General features: G+C 36.6%; 1 protein-coding gene across 1 annotated transcript in view; it reads right to left on the reverse strand.

Annotated features, from left to right (window-relative positions):
• Positions 1-2,590: 2,590 nt before the first annotated feature.
• FMN2 (formin 2) overlaps positions 2,591-13,726 on the reverse strand; it is a 259,754-nt gene continuing 248,618 nt past the window's right edge. Inside the window, exons 14-15 of the mRNA XM_006924128.3 lie at positions 5,506-5,587; positions 2,591-4,057 (exon numbers count right to left, since the gene is read on the reverse strand). Of these exons, the coding sequence (XP_006924190.1) occupies positions 4,031-4,057; positions 5,506-5,587 (109 nt within the window). The 3' untranslated portion in view covers positions 2,591-4,030. The remainder of the gene's footprint in view (positions 4,058-5,505; positions 5,588-13,726) is intronic.

Raw genomic sequence — 13,726 nt, forward strand, 5'->3', positions numbered from 1 at the left:
GACCCAGCAATTGCACTCTGGGTATTTATCCCAAGAAAATCAAAACACTAATTTGAAAAGATATATGAACGTCTATGATCACTGCAGCACTATTTACAATAGTCAAGATATGGAAGCAACCTAAGTGCCCATCAATAGATGACTGGATAAAGTGGTAAATACATATATATATGCTATATGTATATATATAATATAGCTCAGCCATATAAAATGAAATCTTACCTCTGTCCATTTTTAAATTGGATTGTCTGTTGTTTTTGGTTTGAGCTGTATGAGTTCTTTATAAATTTTGGATATTAACACCATATAGAATGTATCATTTGGCAAATATCTTCTCCCATTTGGTAGGTTGTCTTCTTTTTTTGATGGTTTTGTCTGATGTGCAAAACTTTTTAGTTTAATGTAGCATTTTTGTTTTTAAAAATCTATTCCTGTTTTCCTAGGCAATTTCAACAATCTCCTTGATTTCCACTATCACTTGAAAGCAGATGGCTCTTATATAAAAATTTCCAGAACTGAACCTCTTTTGAGTTCCTGATTAATATCCTCCATCTACTAGAAATACTCAACTGAATGTCCAGCATACACTGTGGATCCTTCATTCCCTATAACTCACAATTTTTTTCCCCTTCTCTTCTCATTTACTTATTCACTAAATTAATAAATATTCAGTGTCCTTCTGGATTTAAATTTGAGTGGATGACAGACCATATACTCATAACCATATAACTATATAATATCAGATACTGATAAGTCCTATAAAGAGAATAAAGCTGATTAAGGGTATAAAGACTCAGGAGTTGCCTTTCTTGGTAGGCTTATCAGAGAAGGCTTCTCTGAGGCACTGAAATTTATAAGAAATGTGACTGAAGCACTTCCCCTGTATCACCTTTGTTAAGGCATAGAGGCACTCCTCCCCAAATAACTTATTCCAGAAACCATACTGTCATCTTAAATTCATTCTGCTTTCTTTTTTCTCATATCTAAATGTTCAAGAAGTTCTCTTATATATTTTACCTCCTGAACACATCTTTTTTTTCAGCTCCAAGTTTCCATCTCTACTAGCAATATCTTACATAATTCCCTTATCTTTCTTTTAATTATAATAATCTCTTTAAAGGCCTTCCTGCCTCAAGGCTTATACTCCTCCATTCTGTCCTTCACAATGGTACCAGAGTGGGCTTTAATAAATAAAAAAACAGGTCATGTTGCAACTTAAAATGATTAGCTTCGTAATCTACTGTATAGCATTTCTTATTATTAGAGTCTAACAATCTAACCCCTGATCCTCCTGATTACTACACGTGCGTTTGTCTGCATCCCTTACTCTGCCTTATACTCTACCTCCTTATTATCTGTGGAGAGTTAATTCTTTTGCAGGCATGGAGGCTATTTCGCATCTCTGTTTTCCATGCTTTTTCTTCCCTTGCTACCTCTCTTAGAAATATGCCATCATCCCCTTCCCACTAACCATCTGGAAAACTTTTAAGACTGCATTCCAAACAAGCTCTCAGATGACATCATTGCTGCTAGTCTGCCACCCCGCTATGAGGCGCAAGGGCACAGATGACTCTGAGATACTCCTGACCCCAAACTATAATAAAGTTACATTAGTATTTACCACAAAATCCCTTTGTATGTCTCTAGCAACATTTCCCCCATTCTTTCTCCTTTACACTCTGCTCCCTCCATATAATCTGAAGGAGTTGCAACTCCTAAAAGAGATGATGTTTCCATGTGCATTTGAGCACTGTATTCGCACTTGTGATTTCTCCTCTCCCCCTTCACTTGCCTAACTCCCACTCAATACCTTGAGATTTAGCTTTTTGTTTGTTCTGAATCGGATATTACAATGAATTGCAATTGTTACTTTACACTCTTTTCCCACAACTTGGTATTAAGTTCTTTAAGAACATTCAGCTCTTTTCCTGTTTAAATGTGCAGTTATTAGCACAACGGCTTGGCAAAGAGTAGGTAATAAGCCAATAAGCAAGTGATGAAAGAAAAATTGATCATTACATTAAAAAATTAGATCAGATCTAAATGCAATGCTTATTTATATATATAAAAAAAACTTTTCATGCATCTCCATTAGCATCATGCTTAGTTTTCATTTCTTACATTTCCTCTTCTATATCCATCTCTTCTGTACCATTTTGCTTCTGACTTATCATCTCTCAATAGTCCTTCACCACTTAATCTGTATCAAATGAATTTTTGCATCCAATTTCTAAATTTTAAAAGACTTCTCAAATATTAATATTTTGTTGCTCATAAGTAGAAAACACTTTTTCCTTAAAATTACATTAGGAAAATTTCAACCTTTATCCAAATATGTTTTGAAGTAGCATAATAAATATTTTATCTCTAAAAACAAGCACTCATTAAACACTTTACTAACAACTGTTAAGCCTGAAATAAGAACTTTTAAAAATCTTTAAACACAGACTATCTAACTTATGTTTCTTCCAGTTTTAAAAATGCTGGTTTCATTTTGCAAGTATCCTTAGGCAAATGCACACAATAGACACAGAACTCTTTTATTACTCACTTTATTTTCATATAAATTAACATCCTAAAAAATTGGAATAGAAACACTAAATACAGTATTGCACATAGCGATCTTTGTTAAATGCCCTATTACTTCATTGAAGAATGTTAATATACACATTAGAGGGAGTGAAAGGGACAGGAAGACTACGGAACTACAACCAAAAAACCACTACTGTTTCTTTGCACTTAAACTACAAATTAAAAGGTAAGAGACCATATTTTATATAAATACAAACATAGTTATGATTCGGAACTTTCTTTTTAAGTTGCTTTCCATAATTGGTTTGTAATAGCAATAAACTCTCCCCTTTATCCACAACCAAAACCTTCAACAAATGTCATTAAAATTATTTTAAAAAACTGCACCTATTACTGTTAGACAAAACCATCACAATGCATCATAAGTCAACTTTAAAGTACTCTCAGAAGAGGATATTGATGTTTTCTCCCTCGTTGTAATATAAAATCCTTTCCTAAACCCCTTCAGATAATGAATCATTACATACTCATTTTTTCAGCTTTTAATCACCTGCCATAACACAGAAAGAAAACCCCAATTATGTCAAAATACTTGGGCAGGTATGTTTAATTAACAGGTTCTAGGTAGATGCCAATCCATCCAAAAAATTACTTTTTTCATGTCAACAATTAGTCATGTTGGCGATTTTATGAGTACCATTTATTTAAATCCCTTCAACATATTGAGTCATATTTTCTTTGTGAAAGGCAATGGCAAAAGTTACAGGGAGGCACACCTTCAGTTTTATTTACTTCTGCCACAGATTCCTTTACCTGGGGTCTCAGAGGACACAGTCTGATAGGAGCCTTCATTAAACTTAAACTCTGATTCCTGCCTATATTAAATGATTTATCGGAAAAGGGTTTCCTTTTGCTATATTTTTTTTCTTTCATTATCTAACAAGTGAGAAAAACTATAATCTCCTTTCACAAATATATAGTTATGGAGAGCAACCCAAAGAGTTGGGAAAGCCTTAATTATAGTATATAAACAGTATTTAAATTTTAGAATAAAAATGTATACGTAGGTGTGAAACTGATACAACAATTCACTAGAAATAACATTTTAACCATAAATCTAAATGCACTGATGTGAAGTACTGGTTGTCAGTAGAAAGAAAATAAATATTCTTACAAAAGAAAATTTTAGGTTAAAGTTTAGCATGTTCAGAATTAATGCAGATACTGCCTCTAATACATGCTGTTTCAGCCTATCAGTATAATATCATAAACTTTTACAAAAAGAAAAGGTGTCAAATTCTCCACTGGTCTACTGCTTTTACATTTTTATATGAATGTACAGTAAAATTCAACAGTGAATTGTCTAGAAAACACAAAGATTATGCAAGAGGTCAAGAAGAAAAATGATCGAAATGATGTAGTTTCCTTCCCGTGTTCAGGTCAGCTAAATTTTGTGGAAGTGCTTAGAGTGACTTGTATTCATTCTGCTTTCCTGTGTTCAGGTTTTCATGCTTATCTTTGCTTTCTAAAAATAAATGCACCAGATAAGAGTTATAGTTAGAAACAAGAAGTTTAAAAAATGTATGGAGTTTAGAGTAGCCCAAACAAGACCTTTTCATTTGGATCAAATTCTCTGGGAAAGGTTAAAGATCAACCAACCCATAAAGGAAAAATAATATTTATAAGTAAAATATGTTTTTCTCTTTTAGAAATTTTTACCAAGACAAACCACTAAATGTTTTGAGAAAAAAAAAAGTTTTAAAATTTAATTTCTTATTGACGTGAAAGAGTGCCAACTCAGCTTCCTTGTTCTGTTTTCTGTGCAAATACATTTAGATGAAAACTGAATCACTGGCTGTTTCATTTTCATCCTTATAAGAGCATGATTGGGGTTGACTAATAAATAATTACTCCTCCTCATTTAATACACTTTAAATGTGTATTTTAATCAATAAGACAGAAAATATAGTAAACCATAATATAATACTTGTCATTCATTAAGTTTAGTTTTGATACGGAGAAACTGAAGGGAAAACAGCTATTAAATAAAGACATAATTTATAACTTTTTCTAAATAGAGCTATTTAATTATATACCAATTTGGGTTATGTTAATCTTTTTCATTTAGACTATGTTAGACTAATCCAATTCAAAATGCTCTTATTTTAAGGCTTAATCCAACTTTTCATTTAAAACAGCTTACTCTGTGACACCAAGTGATAATCCCTAAAAATGTTCAACAAAACATTGACAAGGGAAAACTTATCATCTTCACCAAACCCTTCCCTCTCAGGGTGCAAAACCTGGCATTTCATTTTCAAGGAAGAAGTGGGCAAGGAGAAAACTTAAACAGCTTGTTAAACTCAGTTTACTGACTGATGATGTTGAGCAGCCAACTCCGTAGAGCCATTTATGGGTACAAACCAGGTCTGAGTCCTGTGTCTTAGCAAAGGACAACACCACACTTGGCATTTCCCGTTATGTTTTAGGTCCCAATGGCATTAATCCAATTATAACAGCCACTCTGGGTTCAAAAGCAGCCCTGTGATCATGGGTAATGAAGAAAGTGAAAGATGGCCCGCGGGTATCTATGTGTACGAAAGATGGCAATGAGTAAGTATGGACACATAGATACCCGCAAATAAGCACTCCCTGAGTAGATCTGTCTTAATTCTTAAGCTTCGAATGCTGAGTACTGAGATTCTCTTGCGTACACATAGATACCCGCGAATAAGCACTCCCTGAGTAGATCTTAATTCTTAAGCTTTGAATGCTGAGTACTGAGATTCTCTTAGCCTTTTGGGCCTAATTAAAGACATCAGGAATTGGAAATTCTTTAAGTCAGAAGCTCATTATTTATTCAAACTTAAGAGAAAAATATTATTTATTATATGTTTTTGTATATATAGTGAAAACAGTGTTTAAAAGCCAAAGAAAATCACAGTTTAAAGAACAGAAAAGTTAAATACTTACGATTCCAGAGTCATGTCTTGGTTTTATCTTATAAAGTGATTTTCCCTTTTTCTGCCTACACACCTCTTCAGCTTCTTTTACCCTGAGTGGGAGAAGACACGTGCATTTCATCACTGCGATCCACCTTCTAGTCAGTGAGCATCAACTCATGAAGCATGTGACTTATTGGAGAAAATCATACCACATACACAGGAATGTTATCTGACATTTGACTTAAAAACATAGACTGTTAGAGCTGGAAGCAAAGTCATCCAGGGGTTCTGAACTTGGAATCAAAGGAAGTAGAATGGCATAGTATATAAACAGATAAATATTTTTATGTATACATTTCATCTTATATTAAAGGACTCATATACAAGAAAGTAAAGAAATATCTCTCATTTTCAGATGAGTATACTGAGATTGGCTCTATTACACAAATAGGATCGGCACTATTAAAACACTCAGGAGCATTAAAATAATTAAATTAGCCGCATTATATAAAAACTCAAATGCATATTTAAAATGATTTCAGATTCACTTTCTACATCACACATACTCATGCAAGAAAGTCATTTGCAATGAATACTTGGGTAGTTTTTAAAAAATTGAACTTCATCAAGCGTGGGAACCCATCATTTAATTGAAAACAGAAAATAGAGAATGAGCAACAATAACATTGTAATACCGCTAGGGTTTCTTTTTAAACACAAACTCCAAGGAAAACAGTGTTGCATTTACCAGGGGTGGAGTTAAAAGAGGGTGTTATTTGGAGATAAGTTCCGCATTAAGTTCTGGCTTTGCTATTTGACACTGGGTAATGTCCTGATACCACCGGCCCTTGTAGTTCCTCAATAGTACAAGGGCTCAATAACATATAATAGCATTACTATTATTACTACACAGAGTTGTGGCAAAGATTGGAAAACAATATTTAAATAGTTCTTTGTAAGTTGTAAAATACTATAAAAAGTTATACGTGACTACTTTAAACATATCATAAGAAATCTGCAAACTGGACTTCTATTAATAAAAAAGTATACCATAAGAAGGAAAATAAATTATTAGGTTAATTTATTTTTTGTTATGATTTACCTTGAAAATGGAGTATTTCTGGAGAAACTAAAAAGGCCATGATGGATCTTAATAAAAGACTTTTTGTATGTAGATCTTAAAGCCTATTTCCTCAAAGAAATAAATTATAGATATATTTTCTTGTGCCCCGTGGCAAAAGATCTAATGAGAGAATTCATCTCCTATACAGCTAAATGAATCCCTTTTTATAAACAACAGAATGAAACAAATAATCCAGTATAGAAGCTATAAGATTGATGTTATAGTTTATCTTAAAGTATGACAAATGCATGTAATTCCCTTTGGACATGAAACATTGTTAGTAATTCCAGAAAATGATGACAATTTAGAAGACACTCCAGTATTACCACTTTTATTACTTTCTACGTGAGTCATAAATTGCCTTTAATCTGTCCTCCAAACATCTGAAGACAAAAATATTTTCTTTATAACAAACCAAGGATTGCAGAGTCCCCATCTTCCAGTGAAATTGCTACGAGTAAATTTAATTTGAAGTATTTGGACAGGGAATTAAGAAAACTTTCTTTTAAGCACTTAGTCAAAATCTAGTAGATCTCTTAAATTTACTTGGAGTGCTTTTAAAGCATTTTGTGATATTTAAAAAAATGTACTTCACAAGTATTAAGACCACCAAAGCATCTTAATTTTCTCACTATCTTATTTATTTTGTTCTTAAAACACATTTTTGCAAGGATCACAGGAAGCCGAGTTTAGGTCACATATATTTAACATTATACAAAAGCAAATTAGGCCATTCCTTACAGCAGAGATGGTAAAAACTAAAGAGAATGTACGTCAACAAACCCTCACAAGGTCTAAAAGATCTCGTGCTCACCCATTCATCTGACAATCATTTATAGAGCAGTAACTCTAGGTTGGGCACTGGGACTGGCTCAATTAAGTTCAGCATCTCATAGGAGAGATACACAGAGGAGCAAGTGATTTACGACGGTGTACGAAGCACAACACCTGGGGTGGCAGAGGTGTCTGTGGTGGGCGGGCAGGGGTGATGGAAACCCTTCTGGAGCATGTTGATGGCCGAGCCTTGCTTTAAAGATAATTTTCAATTTTTCATACTTTTCTCGGAAGGGGAAATAGTACTGAGTGTGACAGGAGAGAACTACATCCAGAATAACATGCAAAGGCCAAAGCTTGAAGAACTAGAAACACTTCTCCCTTCTGCTGCCGCAGGATCCCACCCCACACCAGTAAATGACTGAAGTTCAAACCACCTTTCCGGTTTATGCTTCAGTTTCTTATGCGTGTGGCTGGGGTGGGTCCGTCACTGCATCCTGAGCACCTCTTGATATGCACAACCAAATGATCTGGGGAGCTGGAAAACTGAACATCAGAATCTTGGGCACTCGCTCTTAAAATTTAGGAGAAGAATCACTGAGAATTTCTTAAAATTCAGTTCTCCAGGCTCACTCTTCTATATTCTGGTTTAGTCCTCCTGGGACGCATTTATAAGCAACACCCAGGAGACTCAGATGTGGGTGGCCTGTGGGCAACACTTTGAGAAACAGCACTCCGGAACTCAGGTCTTCTCTCCGAGGCCTGGACTGGGTGGCCACACTGTGCCCCCGGAAAACCACACCCCCTCACCCTTCTCTCCTTTCCAGTGTCAGCACTAGGGTCATAACCCCAAACTACGAAAACCTGCTCCCTCTGAAACTGAGCGAGTCCCGCTCCTCCGGAAAGAATGCTGCTTCTTCCGAATGCCAATCTCATTTCAATAAAACTCTGACAACTAGAAATTTTTTCCCCACACTTTAGGGAGGAAAAAAGAACGTGTCCCTGGAGGCGAGATACGCTGCCGGAGTTGGGAGGAATGAGAAAGATATGAGGGAGAAGCTGGGAGGAGGGAGCAAGCCAGCTGTGAGCCTGTGTTTCCTCCTTGGGTGACTGTGGCAAAGTCGTCAGCTACAAGTTTATGAGTGACGACTTGTATGTGTCCCATCCTCTGTCTCTCCTGCCTCACCCCTCATTCAGTGACGACTAAAATTTCCTAAATCGAGCAGGAAAAAGATGCTCATCTCACAACTAGGCAGAAAAGACTAAGTAAAAGGCATGGCGGTGATAACATTTCATGTAATAAATAGAAGTGAGCAATTACTCTGTTTGAAAAGGAGTAAAAAGAGGAATAATACTTTGTTCATAAAGAAAGAAAGCAGTCACCATGCAGAGAGGAAAACGTGGCTGAGTGTGACAGGAGAGAACTACAGGAAGAGAGTCCTTGGCTTCCAAATTTTGCCTGTACCTGAGTTTAAACTCTGTCTGGGAGAGGTCTGTGGGTGGTGCAGACACAGACGTGGCTCTCTCTCGTGCAGGACTCGTGAAGATAACTTTCTTTTTAATATGGCTGCATTCACACAAAGGGGACAGGCAAGGCATTTCTTAATCAAGATTTTACCCTTTCAGAGAACTGAAAAAGGAAGAAAGAATTTTTTGGATGATGTCTTCGATAAGCTTATTCTAACAATTGCAACTTCTAATCAGCAATCTACATAACAGAAGGAAAAGGTGAACAAAACCAAATCATATGATAATGAAAAGAAAACTCTTCACTCAGCACTTTTAATGATTGCGGGAAAACAACAACACAGCAAGCAGAGACTAGAAAGCAGGAAATGTAGCATTATCTTTCAGACAGAAAGATACAAAACGGTATATAATGGCTATGAAATTTGATGTTTATGTTACTATTTTGCTCTAATATCTTTTATTGTCCATGAAACTTCAGAAAAAAAACTATGTTGAATAAATTTCAAAAGTATGTACTTACTCCTTAAATGGAGAACCAAAAGTAATTAAAGAATATGATAATTAAAGGTGTTATCTTTTAAAGAAGAATTTAATTATGGAAAATAACCAAAAGAACATATGGAATAGATTTGGCAAACAGAGTAGATGACTCTGTTTTGAGAAATTTGAGAAAACTCATTTCTTTCCTTCCTTCCTTCTTTCCCTCCCTCCCTCCTTCCTTCCTTCCTTCCCTCTCTCCCTACTTTCCTTTCCTTTCCTTTCCTTTCTTTTTTTCTCTTTCTTTCTGTCTCCATGACGTGTCGCGTTGGGCTGTGGGTTTTCCGTGTTTGGTTGCGTGTAGAGCGGACGGCGCGCGTGCAGTATGGGAAGGGCGAGCTGGCAGCAGGGAGGTGACATTAGTTAACAAAACGATATAGGTTTCAAGTGTACAATTCACTAATATATCATTTATATACTGCATTGTGTTCACCACCCAAAGTCAAATCTCCTTTGTCACCATGTATTTGACCCATTTAACCCTTACCTACCTCTCCCCTCCCGCTTTTAGTCATAAGCAAAGTTTCATTCTGGCAATGGCACCAAGACCATGTGTGATTCCCAGAAAAAAGAAACTTGCTCCCTTCACGGCCCAATCTTTGTATAACCAATTGTGAATAAAGCCATTTAAAAAAAAAATTAAACTTTTTTCTTTTTTTAAAGCATAGATGGTATACATTAGTTAGTTTCATGTTAAATTTTAAATAAATGGACTGATTTCACTCTTACTTGATAGCCAAAGGTCATCATTCCACATATCACTATTGCAATGTGTGGATACAGGTCAGCCCACAAGGCTCCCTAGGATACACAGAACAGCTTGCCCATATGTGGACCCAGTGCTGGGTACTTTGCTGCCTGGGTACTTTGTGTCTGCTTTTTAGGTTTTCTGTTAGTTTCTAGGACGGCAGGTTGTGATCACTTCTCACTAGCACGAGCATGCCTGCCTGGATCTTCTTTTAATAATTTCTATGCTCTTTAGAGGGAAAAAGTAGATAACTAAGCTAATTTAAGTGAGCCTCAGATTAGAGTAATAAGATCCGGAGTTCAGCCCTAGCTAAAGGAACAGCGTTCCTAGAGATGGAGGCAGGAAGTAATTTCAGCTGCCACAGGGCTTCTCCCTCACTCCCCACCTCCCACATATCTCAGGGTTCACAGCTGTGTCTGGAAGGTGAGGGAGGCCAGAAGTCTGACTTAGAGATATGCAGGGCTTTACAGCTGTAAATTTCTAAGGGTCTAAGATGCTAAGATACTGCATACCTGGTCATACTGCACCACCCCACCTGCTTATTCAGCAGGCTGTCCACAAAGATGGAGAGTAATGCTGGAATGACTAAGACCTGAAATTCAAGTTTACCAAGGTAAAGAACCGTGACACCATTAATTGGTAATGACAGATTTTGTGATGCTGCAGAGAACCATCTACGGGATAAGAAATGAAGCATTTTGTGAAGAATAGGCCTATGAAATTATCCCTCAGTTGAAATTGTTTTATAGGGCAGAAATGATCAGAGGAAAACAAAATATCTTAAATATTAAAGCTTAAATTTAAATTTACTTAAAAAAAAAAACTCTTATATTAAACTTATCTTCTAAAAATAAAGTTGTAAATGTAACCTAAAGGAACTGAATAAATTTCAATATGTTCAATATATTTTATTCCTTACATATAAATCTTCTAAGTTGTAACAACTTCGTTTGGTTTTAAGTTATTAAGCATGGAAAATTTGAGTCCAGGAGAATGAGAATATTTTTAAGATTTATGTTATAAAGAAGACAGAGGTAGGTGATAGAATGAAAAATACTTTTTATCACAGAATTTGCTGAAATTAGTTTAAATTTCAATAATAATTTTTAAAAAAAATTTATATCTTTCAAAACAAATGAAAAGTTTCTTACTTTTTGTCCTTAATATAATGGTGGACTTACATTAAGGATTATTCTAAACAAAGAACATGGTTTTTAATTTCTCTCCTAATAAAGAAGCATTTTTCTCTGCATTTTTCCTTCCTAGTCCCAGACGACTCATTTATTGTCAGGCAAACACAAACAAAAAGCTCAGTGTGATTAAGTGTAAAGACAGTTTGTGAGGTGAGTGAAGGAGGCGCACTCTGGCACAGATACAGAGGAAGGAAACCAGACGCCCGGCAGCCTATGGGCGAAAATCATTTTCATCTACTTTCTAGAGCAAAGCCAGGGCTGGCCACATCTTATCAAGAAAACAGATATGCTCTCATCAGTCAATCGAGTGAGAAAGGGAGCCACTTTTCTGCCACGAAGCATTAATAAATGTGCCTAAATAAGTATCTTTGGCAAATGGATTCATTTCCTGCAGGCTGCAATGCGGGCTTGCTGGGAGTGGCCTTACTCGTTACTGGAGTCTACGGCCAGGGAGAGGGTTAGTGCAGCCCAGCACTGGGAGGTCAGCAGCGGCGTCCTTACACAGAGGAGATGTGTCTTTTAACCATAAGCTAAGAGTAGACATAATCATCATTATTACCAGTTTATGGTGCACTTCACTGAAACACAACACCATGGTGTTTGCCCACAACTGTCCAATTTTTTTTTAACTCAAAAGAGGAAGGGGAAAAAGACACACACACACACACACACACGCACGCACGCACGCACGCACGCTCGCACGCACATATGCACAGAAGGAGGAAGGGGAGGGCGACTCTAGACAAGGTTGATTAGAGGTAGGGCAGCCAGAGTGGGTACTAGACACCTTGTGGCATTAAAGGTGACTTGAGGAAGTTTTCTCCTTGCTCTGTCTTCTCTCCTTTATAAACCTCAGTGATTTAAAACGCACACACACACAAACACGCACGCACACACACACAAACCACAACCCCCCTGAAAATATAACGGAAACAATCCACCAAGATGCCACTTATTATCTCAAGTAAAAAGAACATATGTTCCCTCAGGCACATACTTCTGAATTTGAGTTGAATTTCTGAAATTCATCACTGACAATCTCTTTTTCAGAGAGAGCATTGCATTTGCACCTCAAACGCGTGTGGGGAGCAAGCGGAACAAGCACAAAGTAGCTCCTGACTCAAGGAAATCAAGGTTTAAAAAAGCCTTTGGGCTGCTTGATGTGACAGGAATATGTGGCTGAGTAACGGATGTTTAGAGCTGAGGCGGGATGTGCTGTGCAGTCCAGAGCTGCTAGTCCCAGCTCACCGGGGCAGCGGAGAGGCCGGCCGACCTCATATTCCACTCACTTCACAGTAATGCATGATGAAAGCCTGTCACTTCTGTTAACAATATGAGGAATATTCACAGTCTAAAATTTAGGATTCTGTGACGGTTAGATATACATGTTCTATGTTTATGTTTTGAAAATTCCAAACATATATATTGAATATAAAGCCAACAAGCAAGAGTATACTTTTGTGGAGTATACTTGGGTAGAAAGAGATGAATCACAAGTAAACAAATTCAACCAATCAAATTAACTTCCTGCAGTCTGAATCTTATTAATGACGGTATAAGGTTCTATAAATGTAGAACATTATAACTCATGGGTGAACTACCTCAGAAAAAACTTTTCCCCATAGTTTTGAAATGGCTATGCATGAGGAGAGATGGGTAGGGATGTATGCTGCTATGTTCTCCTTTCAAAGCAAACAAAATTGTCACACACACATAAATCATTCATGTCTGCCTCTCTGTTGAATCAAAAAGTTGTCAGTACTTTCCTAACTGGCATATCTATCAGTACTTCCTAGTCCTCACCATGCTAATGACCAAAATGGTTAACGAGCCTCTTAATTCTCTTATCCTTTGGTCCCAGAAAATTTCTGAGTTTTCTAACTCTTTCTGGATATGCTTTCTTAATCTCTTTTGCTGCTTCATAATCATTAAACTTCCCCTCAAATGTTATTTGCCCCCTAGGGCTCCAGTCCTGACTCTGGTATCCATAGGAAATATCCACTTTATAATCCCAACCATCATTTCCATGCTGGAGACTTTCAGATTCATACTCTAACTCTGCCCTTTTCCCAAAGCTCCAAATCCCAGTGGACTTTCTTCTTTTCTCACTCACTTGGGCCTTGGTTAAGAAGATTATCCATAATCTTTCATCTTCTAAATCCTTTCTCTTCCTCTTCATCACCCCCTCCCCCCAAGCATATATAAATGGTTAACAAGTCCTGTTATTAATTATTCTTTAATAATGATTTAAAAATCTGTCCCAATCTCTCTAATTCCATTGCCCCTGATTGTTTTTCAAGCCTCCTCGTTATGTCTCCTGGATCACTGACGCACCCCTCAGACTGGCATTTGCATAAATCTAATCCATCCTTCACAAATGTCCTAAACATGGGAATCATCTGAG

Source organism: Pteropus alecto, unplaced genomic scaffold, assembly GCF_000325575.1.
Source record: "Pteropus alecto unplaced genomic scaffold, ASM32557v1 scaffold279, whole genome shotgun sequence".
NCBI classification, from domain to species: Eukaryota; Metazoa; Chordata; class Mammalia; order Chiroptera; family Pteropodidae; genus Pteropus; species Pteropus alecto.